This window comes from Athene noctua, chromosome 8 (genome assembly GCF_965140245.1).
Source record: "Athene noctua chromosome 8, bAthNoc1.hap1.1, whole genome shotgun sequence".
Classification (NCBI taxonomy): Eukaryota; Metazoa; Chordata; class Aves; order Strigiformes; family Strigidae; genus Athene; species Athene noctua.
The window spans coordinates 11,536,478-11,558,131 of NC_134044.1; the positions used below are offsets into that span (position 1 = coordinate 11,536,478).

The window sequence follows — 21,654 nt, forward strand, 5'->3', positions numbered from 1 at the left end:
ATGATATGTACATATCTGAAGAACAAATATATTAGGACATTATTTCTGAAGTTTTCTCATTTGAAATCCAAATGTACTGGATATAATTTAACTTAGTTAACCACTATTGATTTCAATAAAATGGGATACTGTTTTTCATAGAATTTAATCACTTTAAAACTGTACTGGTTTCCTAATATTATACACTGGCTACTCAAATTCTGAAGTCGGAATGAAACAGGGAAAGTACTTCTCTCTGGAATGGTACAATTAAAAGAAGAGTTACAGCTGTCTGCAGCTGGATATAGCTACAGTAGACTGGATGCAGATTTCACAGATCAAACAACAGCTGCTAGGAAACATTAAACACATCAAAAGTTATGTTTGTCTTTGGTTATTTTACATGTGATCTCTTGTGTAATAAAACAACTTTGTTAGATTCAGTTTGTTACCTTCTATATGACTTAGGTAAGGGCTTACAAATAGAAACTACTTTCTTATCCAATTTATTAGTGAGGTAAATGTATAGATTCTACAAAGTAACAGAAGTAAAGCTGATTAATATGTACATAGTATTAAACAACATTATACGGGACAATGTTACAAATAACATTAAAATGATAGCTGTAATACATAGTCAAGTTGGTACATGCTGCAACAAATTGATTTAAAAATAGGCAATCTGCAGAGAGAGGCTGGAATAGCATTCTTGTACAAAAGCAAGTATGGTTACTATGACTTGTTTTTCTGTGTAGCTAAATTAATTTGCACTGGAATTTTACTGTACATATGCAAGCCTACATGCCTGTTGTGGTTCCCATTCTTTGTAGGTTGCAAATAACTTTTCTAGGCCTGCCAGAGAGCATGCTCCTGGAATTGGAAGAATTTATACTGTAATTTGTCCCATGTCTCATTCTTCCTTTTTGTCATTTGGCTAATTATAAATGGGAAAACTATTTTGAAAGCCATAATAAGAGAATACAGGTAAAATTACAGTTTGAGCAAAGGTTATTTTACCATTTGGAGGGTTAATGGGTTACTTTGAAAGGTATAACAAATGAGATTATCATCAAATTTTTTATCAGTTTGTGTACTTCGCAGCATTTATTACAGGCCCAAGACTGAAATTGTAGGTTTTTTCTAATTGCTTTATTTTTTATAACATCTCTTCACTCTGGCACCCACTGCACATTTTTTGCTTCCCTGTGGCTGAATCAGCATCTTATTTAGCTCCTACTAAACACATTTGTCTTTTTATGTAAATTGCAGTTGTTCTTTATTGTTTTATTGTTTTATTTATGTGCTAGAAAATGTCAGGGAAGCTCTCAGACCAACTAATCAGGTATTAATCTTTCACAACTAAAACTTGTTTCCAGGAAGAGTCAGAAACTGGGCACTAGATCTGTTAAGTGAAATTTCTTTGGAACTACAGTAATTTATATTCCTTACTGACATGAATCTGTGTTTTATCTTCATTAAAAGAGCACTGCTAACACAACTATTTAACCAATTTTAAAATGCTTTCCACTTCAACAGCAAAAGCTAATTTTAACCATTTTAAGTGAAATAATCTCTACATATTCTGATAAACACCCAGGCAAGATGAGGTGTGCACAGAGCAGTCATGAATAGGTATGTGTAAGTGGCACATGAAACTGTAAGAGCATGATTTTGGAAGAGACCTACTAATACACCTGTGTGATCAACCACTAAAAATCTTGAAGTGTACAGGACTTAGACTTGCTGAAGCTTCCACTTACTGCTCATTCATCTCATGTATGTCCCTACTATTAAGGCTTTTAAGAAATTTCAGGTATTGATAAATGGTATGATGGTTTCAAGCTCCTCCTTTTCAGCTGTACTTCCATGAAATGGTATTAGCTTTGGTGGGGTTACATACTGGGAAAACAGAGCAGAATTTAACTCTCAACATTATAGGAACGTATTTCACATTCAACCTTAAACTTAATCTGTTAAGGCACCAAGTGTCCTTCACTCCCATTAACCTGTGTAAGAATGCCTGGAAACTCATTGTGCAGTGTACGGCTAGTGCCATGGTCTAAAAATCCTTTCATTTTAAGAGCTTTTAGTTTGGAGGGGAAATGTACATATACGGTATTCACAGACAGTAGGAATGCCCTTCACGTACATAAGGACCTCTTGGTCCAATATAACCAGTTTCGCCTGGAAATCCTGGATCTCCTCTTGAGCCATTGCAGCCATCTAAACCATGCTTGCCCCTGGGTCCTTCACTTCCTGGTAATCCCTGAAAGACAGTTTAATATTTATTAAAGATACACCATGATAAATAGGGAGTTACTTTTTAAATTAACGGAACAGTTCAGAAACAAGTGTCTCAGATCTGAAACAGAGGGCATCTCACAGTGGTCCCAGCTTCATACTCTGCATTAGAAATGTCTTCTATTGTGATCAGTAGATTTTTTTTTGTGTGTAACAACTGGTATTTCCTATCTTTTTCTTTGATGCATAGCAAATATAACAGGGACAGCACTGGTTAAGAGGGCTGGATCGAGCTCTCACTTGAGTCAAAAAGTAATGTGCTATCTTCTCAGAGAAAGCAGACTCTAGCCCTCTAGCTATAATCTTTCTTGTGGCTGTAAAGAAAAGCTGAAGAAATACACAGAAGTAATCTCAAGCAGCCTCATATTTTTTAATTGATAGGATAAAACAAGGAAAAACAGGACACAGGTTGACTCAAGCACACAGTAATTGCAGAGATTATGACCATACATTAAGGAATTGAGGAAGTAATTTTGTAGCCTAGTAAGAATTAACTAATGTCCAGATAGGGGGTACTTCTAATGCAAATTAAACACTAGGCAATAGAAACCATGAGGTTTCCTTTGGAATGATCCTTACATTGGAGGAAAAATTATTTTCACAGAATTAAACATTTTTGTAAGGAACAAATAGTAATTTTGACCCATATTATTGGTGTGTTTTCAGTTCTGAAAAACCACCAGGAAAGTATCCTGGTCATCTGCCTGAACTGTTTTTGTCAATTTTGCCTTCTTCCTATCTTTAAGATTCTTCATCCCAATTTGTGGACACTGTTTTTTTTTTTATTAACATATACATGTCTTGGGAGCACTTCTTTTTTGCTAAATTTTGGCTTTGTGACCTCTACAGTATACGGACATTCTGGCAACAGTCCCATTGTCAAGTGCGGATAGCTGACAAACAGATGCTAAGACACCCGCTCGATTTCTGATTCTGTTTTCACTTTCAAAATTCAACATTTTAAGTTTGTTTGATCCATATGAAACTAATAACAGCATAGGAATTCAGTTCTAATAAACACAATGTTTCAAAATACTGTATCTAAGAGATACTATCTTTCTTTTACCACACCCATTTCCACACTGAAAAAGACATTCAGAAAAATACTAATCACATGCTTATAAAGATATCTTTAGGACCCACTGTCATTCTTCAGTGCCTGTTCAGGTTAAAATTACTGGACTGAGTGGTTGCTTATTTTTCCTGCAAAAGGACTACAAGCGAAAATCAAAACATTTGAACAGAAAACAGTACATCATTTGAGATACTTTCAGAGATGTTAAGAATGCAGCAAGCAGACTACAGCCTGCTGTAGAGCCTGAGAAAATAAACTTGTTGCTTTTAATCCTAGCACTGACATGTGCTGCATGGACATGGGCTAGTCTCTATCTTCACTGCCCTACTCCTGCATGAAAATTATGTACTTACCCCACTGGGAATTTGTGGAGTTGGTTACCAGTAGCAAACACAGTTCAAGTTAACCTGACTGTTTTACATTTTTACAAAACATGTAATTCTGTCAGTGACATGACATCAATAGGTACAAAGCCAAACAATGTATTGAGTGTATTATTCTGTTAGAGGACTTGCTATGACTTTATAGAAACTGTAATTTTTATAAAGCAATATTCATTCAATACGTACAGGAACACCATCTAAACCAGGAAATCCTGGGACTCCAGTGGGGCCCTAAAAACAGGTGACATGAAAAAACAAAGTTGCTGAGGTCACTAACTCTTAAAAAGAATGAAAAACAGTAATATGTGATACTATATAGCAAGAAATAAGAAACAGTCTTGTCTGAAATATGAATCAAAAGCTGTAATTGTCAGAAATAAATATCTAAAAAAAGTTATATGGGCTTAGCAGGAAACTAGTGCCAATAGCTACCCATGTAACAGGTGGTACAGTACAGGACAAAATTCTAACTCTCATATTCATTCATTTTCCAGAGATTATAATATGACAGAGAAGGAGAAGCTGCCTATAACTTATAATTCTGTATGTAATTTCACAACCCTGCTCCTCTTTTGATAATACCAGCAGCACAATTTCTATTTAGAGTGCTTACATTTCAGGTGTGCTTGATTCTGTCATTGGCCAAGATCATTGGAATTAGACCATTAAAACTAATACAAAGTACCAAGAGCCAAGAACAGGGATTCTATAACTATGAAAGATATGGACCTGAACGGCAATTTATACTCCCTAAGTGGCAATAAAATTCTCTTTAGTGTACAGCGCTTTTAAAAGCACCATAGTCCTCCCTCCTGCTCCATGTTCCTCCTGCAGCCCTCCAAGGTTAAGGAAGATGACAATGGTATGTAACAATCAGAGACTGGGTCTGTTTCATTTTATTTTATGTCTTCTAACAATTCTAATTTTGCAATCCACAGCAAAAATCCCCTAAAACATTTTTTCAAGAAAGCTTGAATTAATTACAACGAGAATTTTGTGTGAGCAAGAGTGTAGTCTGGCAAATGCTTTTTGATCCTTCAGATTCTGTTTCATTTGCCCAATATTTAACATTACATAGTATATACACCTAAAAGAGCTGTCTATGGTGTTTCCTACCTTATCACCTTTTTCTCCAGCTGGCCCAGGCTGCCCATTCTCACCTCTCTCTCCTTTTTCCCCTGGCAGACCAGCTGGTCCTGTAGATCCCAAGGACCCAATCCATCCTTGAGCTCCCAGCTCACCAGGCTGACCCTGAAAAGAGTCCAAAGAAATGAATGACTACTGCTGTCAGCCTTGCAGCAGGCAGCATTGCGGAGATGACTGCATGGATAAAACAAGGCTTTACAGTGTATACATACTCGTGATTCAAAACAGCTTGCTGTCCAGCCTGCAGATCTGATCCATCCACTAGATGCTATAGGAACAAGACCTTCAAATTTAACAACTTGCTTAAGGCGACAATTTCTTTTCACCTTCATGAGGTCTCCAGCCCCACCTATCTGAAACATCTGGGATAAATTGCAAGTCTTCCTGGCTCTACCAATGTGAGTATCAGCTTCTGCAAGCGTAAGATTCCACTAAGCATCATATTTTTGCCACCACAAAAGTGATGGCTCATTTTAGGTAAAGGGACTTTGTACACAGTTAGAACAAATCAAGGGAGTTCCCTCTTTAAGTCACACTACATGCTAATTATCTTGAGTTTTTCTAGCTCACATATCTTCCATCCTCACTCTCAGATCTTAATGCCATATTTAAAAGTTGTGAAGTTTCCTGCAGAAAAAAATTATAGTTATTAGACAACATATTTACAGAAATTATCCATTTTAATAGATTGTGTTAAAATTATTTGGGAGGTTGCAGAATGTCATTTATCTGTAAATGTCTGAAATGAGTATCTGTACCTACAGTACCATACACACCATCTCCATGCATTTCTACTAACTATCCCAAGGTTAATATATATTCTCCTAAAGTAAAAATACTTCTTATGCCAACTGGATTTTTCAGTCTATAGCACTGGTGTGGAGTTGTTTTGGATTTGTTGCAGTTTTTGTTCTGTGCTGCTAAACATCTATTAAATCACAGATTCAAAGTGCTGAATAAAGCAAGCTTTCTAATCAGACTTCACATGTGAGCTGTCTACAAAATCTATGTATTTACAGGCCTTTATTTCTCTTACTCATCTTTTTCATTCTGTATCATTATCTTTGTTTAGGTATAACTTGTTTTGTTTCCCAACTGAAGAGTGTTTTGCTTTCTTTTCAGAATTCATCAATCAACTATACCACATTATTAAAAAAGAGAGCAAAATGGAGCCCCATGCATTCCTGAGAAAAGCATATGGCTCTAAGACCACCTGAGGGCAGTAAAAGATATATCGGTACAATCTCCATTCACAGAAATGACAAACCATACATTTATTTCTATGAATAAAGGAAAACAAAGTATCAGAAATCAAAGGTGTTTGTAAGCAGGCATGTTGGCTTCAGGGATCAAACTGTGTTGAAGCAACAGAACTGAATTGCTTGCTTCTCAGTGTAAATATTTCAACAGACTGAATCTGTCTGGAAAAAATGTTATCCTGTGAATTGCAAGCAGGGACCTAAACCTCTTTTTCTTCTTCTTTATTCTCTATTTGTCTTTTAAATATGTCAATAAAATCAGTGTGATTGGACAGTTGGACAAGAAGTGAAGAAATGTATGGTATGCATCATCCAATCACATCAGCAAAGAAAGAGTAAAGAAGGTAACTTACTACATGCTTGGAACAGGAACACACTATAGGCTTATGCTGTACTGGAAGCAGGACTGGATCACCATTGGCCCTGAAGCTATGGACAGGAATTTAGTCCAGAGGCTAGGAAAAGATGTCCTACACTTATAAATAAGGACTACCTGAAAAGGTATCCTCATACGACTCATGTTCTATTTGTCTTTACTGGCTCCTCTCACTTAAACCTTGATGTTGCTTCCAGTGAAGTCGCTGGCAGAAATTCCAGGGCAGAATCGGTATATTGTCTTCAGCAACAGTTACCATTTTCTTGATACCATAATTTGAGCAGTGTAAATTATCATGAAATTAAGGGCTACCTTAAGGCTAGTATTAAAATCTGCTGATTCTGCATCCTTGTTAACAATGAATGGACAGTCAGGATTCTGGGTGTTTGAGTATTTGCTTGCATGAACAATTGCAGCCTGTTTACTGGCAGTACCTTGCACATCATAAAACTGAATTTATTCATTGAAGTACTCTTAAAGCAGCTATTATACTCTTTAAATATCTGATTAAAAAAATGTCTAGACAACCATATTAATTAAAGCATAATTTTGAGTATAAGAAAAGTTAAATGAATGGGACTATTAATACAGTAAAACATAACTGTTTGAAGCATTCACTCTACTGGAAGCGGTATGTTTTTTTAGTACACTGAACTAGCTGTTACCATGCAAAATGTAACATTCATCAGCAGGAAAAATGCCCACATAAGATATTTCTCACTAATGCTCTAATGCCTTTGTCTTATCAATGCATTTTGTTGACAGTAAGTTTCTGCAGAAACTTTAACATTTTTCATTCATAGTGTATAGGCTCTGTGTTTAAGAATTGGAAGATAAAATTTTCAAATCATGTTATATCCTTTGGACAGTGGAAGAAACATGATTTGGATAGTACTCAGAAATAAGCTGAGACACTGTATGAATTCTGTGGTAATTATTTATCATAATTAACCAATAAACACTTCCAGGACATGTAGTCCTTTAGCTTATAAAACGTCTTCGTTAGCTGCTACCCTGTGAATTTAATTGACTCCATGGTTTATGTCTTCAGTATGAGGTAGTGAAGCCATAAAACAGAGTCACTGAATCTAGAATTCACAATAGGTTTGACAGCTGATACAACTTTAGCATGCCATGTGAAGCTGGTGGATTGTCTCTCTTTCTTTCAGCTCAAAGACTGATAATGACTGGGAGCTTTGTTAAGACCAAACTGATACCATGTCATAACATCTATTATCACATCTATTATTTGTGCCCATCCAATGTGACTACCACAGCATTACAGTACAAATAAAGAGGATGAAGGTAGTCATGCTTATGTGGAAATGACAAATTAGCTCAGTTAAAATGGACAGAATATTATGCCTGCTCTGCCATCTGATGCCAATAAATTCCTTTAGGATTTCAATGCCTTGCTAATTGTCTAGGTCAGGAACTACCCATGCCAAGACTACGGTCTGTTATTTTAGCTTATCCTGGGCTTGATCTGCAGTAAGAAACTGACTTTTGACAAAACAAGACAATATTTTTTTTAATTAAGTATGCTTCCTAAGACTAAGAGTGCAAATACTTCAGAATCATGCAGCAAAGTATTTAATGCTGTTTGGGAAAGGCAATGGCCAAGGTTATTTGGAATTACTTTTTTTGGTTGCCTGAAACACCAAAGAGCACCTGATTTTGAGAGTGCCCTGAGCACCAAATTGTCTGAAAGCACAATGTTTTAAAGGAGTCTTAACTGGAAATTAAAAAAAAATGGTTCATGCTATTAGAGTGAATTCTGTCTTGCTTCTCATTATTGCGAAAGTCAAAAGAAGTCCAGTTATTGCCTTCAGTTAGGACAGTACCCTATGTTCAGGCTATGTGGATGTACCAGTGACATGTGAAATGCATCTACCTTCTGTTCACATGAACAAAAATGAAAATGCCCAGCAACTCCACAGAATCAGATTGTAGTCAGATAATACAGTGCTTTTTTTCATTCTGCATGGGACTCTGGCTCGTAACCAATCTTTGTCATTTTACCAGGAGCAGGACAGAGAAAGGGAGGAAAGTAGAGCAGTCTGGGGAGTGCACACAAAGGTATTTGAAGACAGATGTTTTCTGTTGTAATTTGCTTAGTAAGGTAGGAGCATCTGCTGCTACTCTAAGCTCCACCCATGGCCTCTCCCCTTTTGGGAGAGCAGGCCTATTTCACAGCAAAGATACAGCTTCAAGGGCTTGTAGGAGTGTCCATTCTGGGAAGTTTCCACTCCCGACTGTAACTGTGTAGGACTGGGACCAAAACCATTTTCACTGTAAGTCAAGGCTCCAAAATAAACCTAAATATTAACTTTATCAAGATGAGATAAATCTGAGAAAGCACACAACTTGGCATTAAATCCACTCTCTTGTCCTTAATAGAGCAAATTTTTCTGTAACTGTGGGTTAAACAGTGTTTGAAGGTCAGACTAGTGTATGGCACGTGCTTTGCTCTCAGTTTGTTCAGAAACAGCAGATCCCATAATGACTTTTCAGTATTAGATAACTTCATTTTTATAGTCAGATTTTGGGCTGATTAAATGCAATAGTAACTCTTAATGCTTGACTTTTCTCAGAATCTGGATCATGCTGCAAACGACTAGAAAATTCTGTGTTATTTTATCATATTTTTCAATAATCCAGTATGCCACAGGAACATAGTACCTATGATGCAGCTTAGTATCCACAGTGATACTTCACTGAAGCACAACAAATCACAGAAGTGCTGAAAACATTTTTCATGATGTACTTTGCTTCGTGTTTTAACCCTGTGGTATCTTGAAAAGAAAACTATCCAATAAGCCAGTGGGTGTCACTATTGTGTTAAACAAACACTTGAACAAGAGATAATTTCACACTGAAACTCTAAGAAACACTGTGAATGGCTGAAAGCAGAGTGCTGCAAATAGAGCATTTTAGACCACAAATATTTAACACCAGATTAGCTAATAAAATAAAATAAAATTTTGCTCTGATTCATTTTATTGAAACAAGTCACTGATTAGCAATTTTTGGTTGATTCAATGAAGAAGAATGATTTTGTAGAGTTTTGTCTTGCCTGATGTGGAAAAGCTTGACAATCTGCAGCAACTGAGAAAAACACTGGTTTGAGTATGGTGAGACTGGGGAACCAAAAGTATTAAGGAAAGAAAGATGCTCAAGAACAAAAAGAGGAATAACTGAACAAGATCAAAACTTTTGAAAAATTTGGGAACATGTCAAATATGAAAAACGCTAATTTACAGATGCTGTAGATGGACACTGTGTATGAAGAACAGCCTCAAAGAGACTTACAGTGAGGAGAATGGAGTGATCCTGTTCCTACTGCACGTTCTGGTAAGCAGGCTCCATTCCCTACCAGTTCAAATCCTAACCTCTGGAGCCAGGGAACTGCCGACTGCTCTGCCCAGTTACAAAATAAGTGTGGTCTGCTTCAGCTATAGATTTAGGGGTCTCATTTCTTTAGGTCTGTTTTCCTATGGTTCTCAGCAAATGTAAATGAAATGCAATAGAAATACTATAGAAATGTATAACTGGTCTTGGGAATCTTCTATTTTAGAACTGTATCTTATCTAATATACTTGAAAAAATGATCAACAGATATGAGGCAAATAGTAGGAGAGATCTGGGTTTCCTCAGATAACAGTATGCATACATCTGATAGTGGATTCAACTAAGCATATGTAATTGAGATCAAATAGATGGATTTTACATATCCATTTCCTGAATATTCAGCTTGAAAATTCAATTGCAAGTGCTGGATATTCCATGTGAATGACAGACTGCTGTTGCATACTGACATGCAAAAAAGCGATTTAATTAATATCTCTTACTCCCCAAAACAGGCAGAATTTGCAATTTCCCAGTTAGTGAATCTTAAATATGTTTACACTGTGCTGTAAATCAGACTCAGTTAACCCACAGGATCTACTAGGGAGATGTGACAGCCCACAAGATCCATTAGGCAGGTGTTACAAGAGAAGTGATGCCAAATGACTGAACTGCTATAGTGTTAAATTTTACCATTCCTACGCAAGTGCCCTGACTTGCTAACAACTTACCTGTGACAACCAACTGACTTAACATCTCCTGTGAATGCTTACTCCTTGTATCTCATATGCCAGAAAATGTGAGACCTTCCTCTCAGAGTTCTGTTTGCTAGGTTCTCTCCTACACTAGTTTGAAAATAGGCCACTCGTTTCATCTGTAAAAGAACGAACATCAGTCTTGCTGAGTTATATTTATTATTCACTTTGCTCCAGGCATTTCACATGATCTCATAGAAGCTAGATCAGGTTGGGTCATGAATAGATGCTTGCTTTCTAAATCTACTTAACTCTATAAACAAAGCCAAAGGAATTGAATGGGATCAAACTCCAGGGTCGGCACAGGACAGGTTTACAATCAACCAGTGCTAACTGCAGACATTTTTTAACTATCCGAATTCTGTTACAGCAGCCAGCATTTTTAGAGGCCTCTGATACAACACTGCAGGAGTTATCAAGAAACTGATTCCCAAGTTAGAGAAAGAGGAGGAAATGGAGGAAAGGTTTCACTATATGTTGGACATATTGGGAGAAAATTAAAATCACAGACATTATGGGAGACCAAAGAGGAAGAGAGGCAAAAAGTCTAAACCAATGAAGTTGTTGTTTGCCTCTAATTAAAAGCATTAACTGCTACTGCCTACTGGAAGACTATAAACCTTGCCTGGGAAAAAAAAGAGGCAGGAGTTCCAGGCTAGCACTAAAAATAGGGTAAAACGCTTACTGGTGCATACACTTTTACTAATGATTTTCTCCCCTCATTCATCTCTTCTGTAGTTCCTATATGAATATGTATGGTAGCACACAGTATACGCAAAGAGATTTAACACCACATTTTAATGGTGTCCTATAGAAGAAAGAGTCCTTTTGAGTTGTGACACGAGATCAAGAGATAAACAGTATAATGTAAAACCAATTCCAACAAGGCAGTAATCCCAATTAAACATAAGTCGAACTTCCCTTGTAGACAACTGTAGTGATATCAGCATGGGATATACTACTAGCAATAGTGACTAGAATGTTTTTCAGACAGTGATTTATTCCTAACGAATCTGTTCTGTACAAACAGTAAATCTGTTTATAGCACAGTTATCTAAGGTTGAGAGAAATAAAACCCAACAGGAATGCAAGCTCTTCTAAAACCAGTGCATAAATATACTGGTTTTATATAAATATTAATTAAAGTTCAGCTATTTGTGTCTACTTTTCTTCCAACTTGCCCAATTTCAATATGCTCAAGTAAGGCCATGGCAGTTTCCTTTTCTTTCTCCCATGGTCATCTTTTCTCTAGCTAAATCCTCAATTATCTTGTCCACTTACAATGAAGAAGGCTTTCTATGTTAACATTTAAAAGATTTTCAAATGGGCAACTAAAAGGCAAACTATTAATTCCCACTGCATTCACAGTCAGCTGCAGTTTTCTTACACTGCCCTGGTAACCATAGCTTTAATCATACTTAAACTGCATTAAAAAAAATTGATAAAAAGAAAGGTCATTATGCCAAAGACCACATTGACAAGGTTTAAGGTCCTACTTTCCTGTGGAAACTTCAGAGCATACTATGCTCCTGAGAGCCATTCTACTTAACTCATAAACCTAAATATATTTAGGAGTTTAATTTTAGGTGTCTATTCACTTACGACCCTAATTCTTTACTATTTTAGTGATGTTACAGATAAGGACTACAGTTATGTCATACACAGCTTACAATGCTTTTAGTTGTGCAAAATGTGAACATGCTTCACTTGTTGCTGGTAATTACAAATAAACAAAGCTGATTTATTTCAGCTCTAAGGCTTTTGTTCTAACTTAGAAGTAGAAATCTTTGTTATGGATTAACTGTAAGTCTACTCCAAACATAAAAATAACCTGTTTGTTCACTTTACAAGCTAAATTTCCAGTGTGCAATGCTTCCACTGAAAGTCTAAGAAAGAAGGCAAAGCCTAACAGCTGTAAAATGGCAATGTCATCAAATACCTGTCATAGTGTTTTATGTGTAAACAAAAATGCCCCAAATGAATCTAGCAACAGTCATTTCCTCACCATCTGTGACAAAGTGAATCCCTTATCAGACGGGCACATCTTAACTTTGAAACCATACAACTGCTGCTTTATCGGCAAATGGATATTCTGATTTCTCTAAAAATCTCCTTTTCATTAGTGTGTGGCGAAGGACTCAGGGAAGTGACTATTAGCAACGTGTGAACCAAACTGCTTAGGTTCTTATTCAGATGTTAAACTACCACTTTTAAGTTGGACCTATGACATCTCTCTAACACAAAGTCTACATTATGATACAATGAGCATCTCTCCTATGGATAATAATTCCTATGCATTCCACCAGGCGTACTACAAATAATGCACTTTGCTAAACAGCTTCTCCCCCAGTGCACTTTTTAGGGGAGATAAAAGTTAACAGAAACTTTCCATTGAAACTGGACCTCTATTTGGAAGTGTTCAGCCAACAACAAAGATTCAGAATAACATACGAATGGTCATGTTCCAGCTAGTCTAATGAAGGATTTGGTTGCAGTTCTTGGAAGACTTTGAATAACATGTTTAATCAACTCATAATAGGTCTGACCTTGTGTGTTTCTAACACAGATGATACCTTAGCAGTACAACAATGAGACATTTGCCCTTGCTCCTCTGTAAGTCTTAGATTACCATGTTCAATGGAAGATCACGAAGGGAATACCCTACACCTGACTCCCTGTGATAAAAGAGGTTAAAAAATAAACAAAAAATAAAAAATAGGTGGACTGGTCTATGTATATCAGTGTAACTCAATACATATACTGACGTAGCTCATTCAGATGCTGCCTTTCTCATTCAGCTTCTGCAAAAGCCCCTGCCTGATGCTGCAGTTGGTTTAACAGAGCTGAATGAAGACTTGTTAACTTTGCGGGCTGCTGTAAGGTTGGCTTTCCAGCTGGTCTGGATGCCTTCTGCCATGAGTCTTCTAGAATCTTTTTGTGCTTTCAGCATATATTTGGTGAGGGGGCCAGCTCATCCTTAATTTTGACAGGTAGCCTGTGCTAAATAGTGAAAAAGAAACAAAATATGGTGCCAGGCAACCAAATGTATACTGTTGCCCTTATCTCAACTTCCTTACAGAGAAGGATTATTTAGTAAACTGTACAGTTCTGAAGTTTTAGGCTTGCATACTGTACAGTGCCAGAGGCTTTCAATGATCATTTATTTCTTGCACTTTAAAGGAAGAATTGAGGAAGACACAAAACTCTGAGGAGCCAGCCTGCGAGCAGGATTCCGACAGAAAAGTAGATAAAGCAGATGTTTTGCATTCTAGGAAGCTAACAATAAGATAAACAAATCTTTTATTTTGTAACGGGTCGTCTTCACAGAAGCTAAGAAAGCAACGTTAGTGTGTCAGAGTGTAAAGGCAGAACAGAGTAAAGTTCAGAAATCAACAGAACTGTAGGATGAAAAGAAGATTAAGTTATCTATAGAAAAAAATTAATCACCATACATTAGTACAGAAAATATTTTCAAATCTGAAGTGGTTTTAAGCCATATTTTACGTCGGGTCTGATATGTACTTCTGTTTCTTGCCTATTGATTAATAGAAACGATGCCTGAAATCAGACCATCTATCAGTGCGCATACATGTTTCAGAGCCATTTCAGAAAGTGGTACAATTCTGAAATGTTTATTACACTTCTATTTGCCATGTAGGCCCAGACCCTTAGAAGTATTTAGAAAACTAACAATCATAGTTCAGTTTACCCTAGGAAAAAGCCATAATGACTGCAGTGAGTATTTGTTATTGACTGATCATGGGCACATAATTCAAAACCTCCAGGCTACTGAGAGAGAACCAGAATCAGGGAAATTTATTCTAGTTTCAAAGCCAGTTGTTTTGAAATGGCACTTCAGATTGGTTTTTGGTATCCAAAACAGTCTATTCAGTAGTGCTGAGAGACACTGCAATGCTGCTAGTCAAAATACTTTTCCTGGGATGCCCTTTTGTTAACACAGTGTTACAGAGATAGACGCATCCTAGGCCCCTATTATGAAAATCCTACAGCATCGGGGACTTTCATATAGACATAATCCTGGAGGATTAGGACAGGATCCAAGGACACCAGGGCAGTGATCATGACACAGCAAAGCATGCAGCTAACTGCACAAGCACAGGAAGAAAAAGGTGTGTCTTGCTTTTGTGGCTACTCAGGTTGTACACAAACAAATGGGGCATGCAGCTCTTCTAAAAACTGATCCACCATGTTCAAGCTTTCTAACCCTAAACTTTAACATTAGTACTTTGAAAGAAAACAATTTCCATCACTAACTGACAGTTTTTCAGTTCACTAATCTGGGTACGTTATCTAAATAAATCCTCTCCTCATGTGACATTTCAATTGTTTGCTATCACTACATAGATGTGTATTATGAGAAAGAACAGCCAAGATAACAAACTAGTCATCACTGGACCATATTTCAATTAACAAATAGCGATGTGCAGTTACTAATTTTAGTATATAATATGAAAATACCTTGGCTTCATTCAACATTTTACAATTATTTATAAAGGCAAAGAGAATTCAGATTTTTTTTATACTTAGTACATTGAGTTAGTAAAATAAAAAGTCTGCAAACTTTTCAAGAATCACCTAACGTAAATAAGAAATGTCTAAGTTCTCATAAAACTAGTAAATGGCATAGACATTCTCTTTTAACCAACTCTTAGTAGAAAATGAGCACGAATTTCTAAACTTAATGTGTATTAAGAATGATCTTTGTCTAACTACTAAATTGATCTCAAATAATCCCTAAGAAAAAAGGCACCATGATTATTACAAACCTAATTTACAAGCAAACTTGTTTACAGTGTTAACTTCCTTTGGTGACAGCTGTACTTCATACCAGTGAGTGAACTATGCTAGTTTGCTATATTTAGACTTATGTCTGAATATTGATTTATTGACCTATGTCAACAATATTGATTTTAAAGAACAGCAATGTGCACAAAATGAATGGTATTTACAACAGTAATATCAAAAGTTCTAATCATCACTTACCCTTGATCCTTTTTCTGGAAAGCACCGACAAAATGAACAATCTTGTCCCCCACATGGGTCAATATATGCATACCCTCCCTGAAAATTGAAAGTTTATGGATTTGTCAATATACAGCAGACAACAATCACTTCATCAAATATTGTCAGCTGGACACATTATCCAATTAGATGATTTTTAAGGCAAAAGATTTGGCTACCCTTGCATACCCCACAGGGCAATTTCCTTCTGATGAAGAAATTTGGCATAGCAGCAAACGTCAGAATATTGTGTAGATTTTCAGTTTGACACATATGAACCTTTTCCAATGCTTACTTAATAGAATATACACATCAATACTACATTTAAAATCCTCCTAACCTTCTTGGTCCTCTCATCAGCATAAACATGCTGGCTGTTGCTTGTAAAAGGTGAAAGCTGTTATCTGCAAGTTATGTCAAGTAATGATAAATATTACAGCTAAATACAACTAAAGAAATAGAGTGCATCTAGAAAAAAATTGTTAACAGAGTCAGAATTTGATTTGTAATAATATGAAATTCATAACCCATCACATTAGGTTAGGAGATTGTTTAACTACAATTAAATGACAAAAGGCAAAAAAGGCTGAAAAGCAAGAAGCCCACTCAGCAATGAAGCCTTCTATTTAATTCTTGTCTATTAAATGAAAAAAGAAGTGTGTGCACAGTGTAATTATGCATTGCCTACCATTAATTTACTTTACTTTCTTGTATTAAAACTTTCTGTCATTGTCCTCCTAATAGCAAAGAAGTGACTACTTTGTTTCATCAAACTGCAATGAGGAAAAAAAGCATTTTCAAGGATAAACAAAACACAACAAAATGTAAGTTCAGTAGATATTTGTGTGGTAAGTGAACATAACTTTATTATTCTTTTCTATTTCCCAAAGTGTAGTATTAAACACACACCAATTATCCACACTATATGCATTTATAAACTCAGATTGTTGGAATGTCCACTAAGTGACATTATTTTTTTGGCAAAATTGTGTAAATTATCAAAGTTGTTTCAAAAGGGATGACGAGGATTCAAAGATTTAAGAATAATTTAGATAAACAAGTAAAGAGTGATAACATGAAAATATTTGCTCAGTGTGATTTTATTTTATCAAGGTCAACATTGTTTTGCTACTGGTTTCAATAACCAACAGAACAGTATAGGTTGATACTCAAATTTTTCAAGGAGAAAATGTTATCAAATATTAGATAAGGAGGAAAAATTCTGTTCTTTCTATCTACAATATTTTTAGAATATCTGGTACTCTCAAACCTCAGAACAAGAGGGTATGATGATCTCTCTCCCAGACTGCTTCTCTTTCACATACTGGACTTCCCATGAAATTACTAATCTACTCCACACTAGTCTCTCACCTAGTTATTAAAAACTTGCCTCTACTGGAATGACAATAGAATGCAAGTGTCTAATAACATGTAAGCTGTTACCCTTTGTTCTAACTGAACACATCTACTTTCAAAAATATTTAAATTTTCATTAGTTCAGCTAAAAAGGGATGACTTTGGGGGGAAAGTACAACAAAAAAGAGCTTTTAAATATTTGAAAGAAAGATAAATGTTGGACTTGAAAGTAGTTTCAGTGAGGGCATTGCAAACATAAGGTTAATATGGAGGACAGTACAGAGAGGAAAATAAAGTAGATATTGAGACTATATTATATGTGAAATTTTGGCTTCAGAGATGGGAATGTACAGGGAGGCCACTTTTAAGATCTAGGTTAACATACAAAGAAGGGCTTGGAAGCTAGAGTTTGATATATGCTATAATATAGAGCCATTGAAGAGACTTCATAAGGAGACAGACTCAGTGCCTGAGTGAGACTTTTTTATGTGCAGCTTTCCAAAAGCATCTAAAGACGTCAAAGTCAGAATTTAGAAGAATCCAAAGGAAAAATTACAAAACAGTTAAGCTGAGCAACAGGAACAGAAAGGGAAGTTAGAACAGCAGAAATACTGAAAGAAACATCACAGTTTTCCCACAGAACTAGGTCATTTTGGTGTATATAGTGTTACTTGTTTGAACTATACCATCCTATCTATCACCTGTCTAAAGTAAATATCAATGTCACTTACCCCGTCAACTTCTTGTGCTGAGAAAAAAATCAGCAGCCACCTGATTTAAAAAAGAAAGAAAGCTAAATTAAAACTAAACTTCCAACATCCAATCTTCACAAAAACATAGCCTCTAAAAAGAAGCCTGTGCAAGTGATTAAGTCCTGTTTGGGGTGATTATATAGTGAAAGACTGTATTTATAAGGTGTATGCACCATCAAGAAATGGTCAGCACATGATACATATATATTTGTCTTTCTGGATTGGTGAGACTGAGAACAAATAGATAGGCACAAACAAGACAATGTAAAAGTCCTTATAACTTCCCCCTTGTAAACTATTTCCAATCCCACAATTAGGAATGGCCAGAGAGGAACCATTCCAGACAGATTTCTGCACCTCCACGAACACCATGGGTTGGAAACTGAGCAGAGATGGAGGTGATCTGCATCTGCCCCAAAATGAGTTAGCTGGTACAGTTTTCTTTTGCTCAGAAAGAGCGAGAAAAGGCAGGGAGCAAAGCACCACTCAAAATAGCCACGATACCAGAGCAGCTACTGGGGAAGCCCAGCTCCATGCCAACCATTGCTAGTGGTGGATTGTAAAGTTGAAATCATGTCTTTTATGACTTCTACACACACACACACGCACACACACAAAATTAAGTAAAACAAAAGGTAGCTCAAAAATTCTACAGCAATACAGGAAACCAGCATTATTAACATTATTATTAATGAGAACTAAGGTGCTCACTCACATGAAATGATAGATTAGATATGGCCATTATATATAGACTACTGTGTATTATTCTCCAGGCTATCATTAAGCCTGTATCAAAATTACACCAACCTGCAAATATTTAGGCATTTTAGTAAATTTCCCAAAGCCCTGTTGCGATCAACCTCTATTTTTTCTTTGTTACTCACATGTTCAAGTCTTTGGAGCACTGAAAACTGGCCCAGCAAACCCAGGATTACTCTCCCTGATTATTAATTATTCATAGATTAGAACTGCAAATTATATAACCTGTATATGCACTGATATATACTGATAAATTCAATATTGACAAATTTAACATATTTTAGCCATTTATGTACATTTATTCTATACACTTTTTATAGTGTATAGAATACATTTTAAACCTATGTTGCCTACTACTTTTTTTCAAATACACAGACTTTACTGAAACAAAATATTTATGAAGATAATTAGTGGTAACTGATGACAGAAGCTCATTCTGTCTCTTGCTAAATGAGAAACAAAAGACTGATTAAACAGTGAGACTGCCAGATGATTAGCTACAACAGTAAATGGTGGAGAAGTTCTGTGCATCCCAGTAGTTCATCCTTTAATGCATCAAATAAGTTTGTGTAGAAAGGATTTAACTCCACAGGAACACTTCCACCAGGCAGCAGAAAATAGCACTGGTTTATTCTGTGATTGCTACTAATTTAAGGCCATTATTGCTTTTAAACTTCTGAACTTGCAGACAGTCTCTGTAAATATTTTTTCCCATATCAACATTGGCCAGGTGTGAGTTATTTTTCATTTAAGAAAATGCCAGGTTCTCATGAAGCCCTTGCACAACTGAAATGGAAATCTGTTCGATGCTGTTCTTCATGCACAACACTACAGTCCATGCTTTTTCTAGTCATATACACCAGGCATGTGTTTGCCAGATTGTTCTCTGTCATTTCAAAATCCCTGCCTCTTGAAGCCAGACAGACATTGCCAATGTACTCAAATCAGCTCAAGTCTGTTAGAGGTAAGTCATCCACAGCTAACACAGAAGAAAGACAAGAAGAGCTACCTTGGAGAGATGGCTGGGATAGAAGGTTGCTACATTGGGGAACATCTGAATAAGAAGCAGCCTGGGTTTGAGAAAACCAAATAAACATGAAAAAGACACTGGAGAGAGTTCAGGCTCTGTCAGAGCAGCCAGAAGACTGCCCAGCAGCGAGGGTGTCAGGTTCAAGCAAGGTATGTTTGCTAGTCCAGTTTTCCAAGCTAGAAAAGTGTAATTTGACATTCCTAAAGAGCCTGGTTCATGAAGTTTTATAAAGCAGAAAAATTGGATTGACTTTTCCTAGAAGATATTATAGGGATGGAATCATTGATCCCACACACCACTCTGAAAACTCCAGGCCATGGTGATCCTAATCTTCTCTTAAGGATCATTCTCCACCAGAAAGAACTCCTGCCACAGCTGCTAGCAGGTATTTTCATCACAGTCTCTAAAAGTTTTTCTTTAATAATTCTCCCTCATCTGCAAAATTATTCTGGGGAGTTGGTCATTACTTTTTCTTCTCCAGATATGTTCATCAGTAGAATGCAGGAATATCTTTCCTCTTAAAACAGACTCAGAATTATAGTTCCTGTTTTCAACTTTTTAAATAGTATAGTACCTGAAATTTTAATGATATAAACTATAGACCAGCAATCAAAATCAAATACAATAAATTATCGTATTGACATCAAATTTATGACATGTTACAAATTATTTAGCTGGTGATTTTTTAATACTGTTAAATTGATAGCTAATATATCTTAGTGACTGTAGTTAAAAAATTTAGTGATCTGTAAAACTCACCAGGCAGCTGTGATAAGCCACTTAATCCGTTCAAATGAATCCTTTGTTAATGCCATTCACGCTGATTGAGGATTTGTATATGCAGCACTTTTTTTCTTTCTTTCTTTTTTTTAAACAGCAGGTCTTCTCTTTCCTTCTGTTTGTGGATGGTCTATAAACACTGTTCCATACTGTTGTTGTTTTCTCCTCTGAACCTGTTTACATTAAAATATACATCTGATGTACCAACATTTATAATTACCAGATAACCAAAATATGTCTTAACCATTTACAGATGTCATACTGCACGGCTTTATGTTGGCACTACATTATATTATTCCTAGTCAGGCCACATTTTATTTTATCAGTAATCCAATTATTTCAAGGGAACTACATAAGACATTATAGATGAACATAAAAAGGGTGTAAGATTTCAGCCTATAAGAGAGATAGTCTCCACTCAGTGTTTGAAATAATGAACAAAGAGCATCCCGCATCATTATTTCTTAAAAAGCTATCATACCCATCATTTTAGCTGAAGGCATTAAAAAAAAAAACAAAAACAAAAAAAAGTGACATATGTCTACAGTAAAGACCTAAGAAACTTGAAAAAAAATCAAGAAAATATTTGCTATGGTTTCAAGACCAGACTTAGCAGTATCTTACACAAACTGGGCTGGACCAGTGTCTCTCTACATCTGAGCAAAGGAGGACTACTCTCAAATGCAGAATAAGCCATATACATTTTCAGCTCAAGAGTTCTACCCATACACATGGATAGGTGACAGTCATTGGAAACACTGTCTAAATTCTTTTAGCTTTATTTTTAGAACATTTTCTCCACAGTTTTTGGCAGGATTTAGGAAGCTGGAAGCTCTAAGAGCAGGACTGACCAGAGGCCTCTACACAGAAAATTTTGCATGCATAAATTACACAGTGCATCTGTGACCTCTGACTTGGGTCCAACAGCATATATGCAATTTTATGTGCAAACGTGCTGCACCGACGTTTTTGTAAAATTAAGTTTCACAAATCCAGAGAAATGGCAAGCTCCTGTGCACACTTCTACATCCCCCAAATAAGAAAAAAACTGTAATCCTCTGGAATAAGGAACATCTGGCAAATGAACTGGCTATTTCAAACTGAGGGTTTAAGAGGCTGGGATTTTCCCAGGATGGCACAGATTATCATAGGCTTTTATTTTTTTAGTGCTGTAGTCTTCCCAACGTGGGGAGGTTAAGTTTGAGAGGACTCAACGCTGACTAGAGTGAACTGACAGGCGTTCACTTCCTTTGGAGAAAGAAATCTCCTGAGTAAGCAGTCAGTTACTGAGAAGGGAGCAAGGATGTGAACCTGCAGAAAACTGGCTGCTCTC

At 36.3% G+C, this 21,654-nt stretch overlaps 1 protein-coding gene across 1 annotated transcript in view; it reads right to left on the minus strand.

Annotated features, from left to right (window-relative positions):
* COL4A4 (collagen type IV alpha 4 chain) overlaps window positions 1-20,647 on the minus strand; it is a 69,751-nt gene extending 49,104 nt beyond the window's left edge. The window contains exons 1-6 of the mRNA XM_074911768.1: window positions 20,301-20,647; window positions 17,732-17,771; window positions 15,627-15,704; window positions 4,855-4,989; window positions 3,925-3,969; window positions 2,129-2,245 (exon numbers count right to left, since the gene is read on the minus strand). Of these exons, the coding sequence (XP_074767869.1) occupies window positions 2,129-2,245; window positions 3,925-3,969; window positions 4,855-4,989; window positions 15,627-15,704; window positions 17,732-17,771; window positions 20,301-20,356 (471 nt within the window). The 5' untranslated portion in view covers window positions 20,357-20,647. The remainder of the gene's footprint in view (window positions 1-2,128; window positions 2,246-3,924; window positions 3,970-4,854; window positions 4,990-15,626; window positions 15,705-17,731; window positions 17,772-20,300) is intronic.
* Window positions 20,648-21,654: the final 1,007 nt, after the last annotated feature.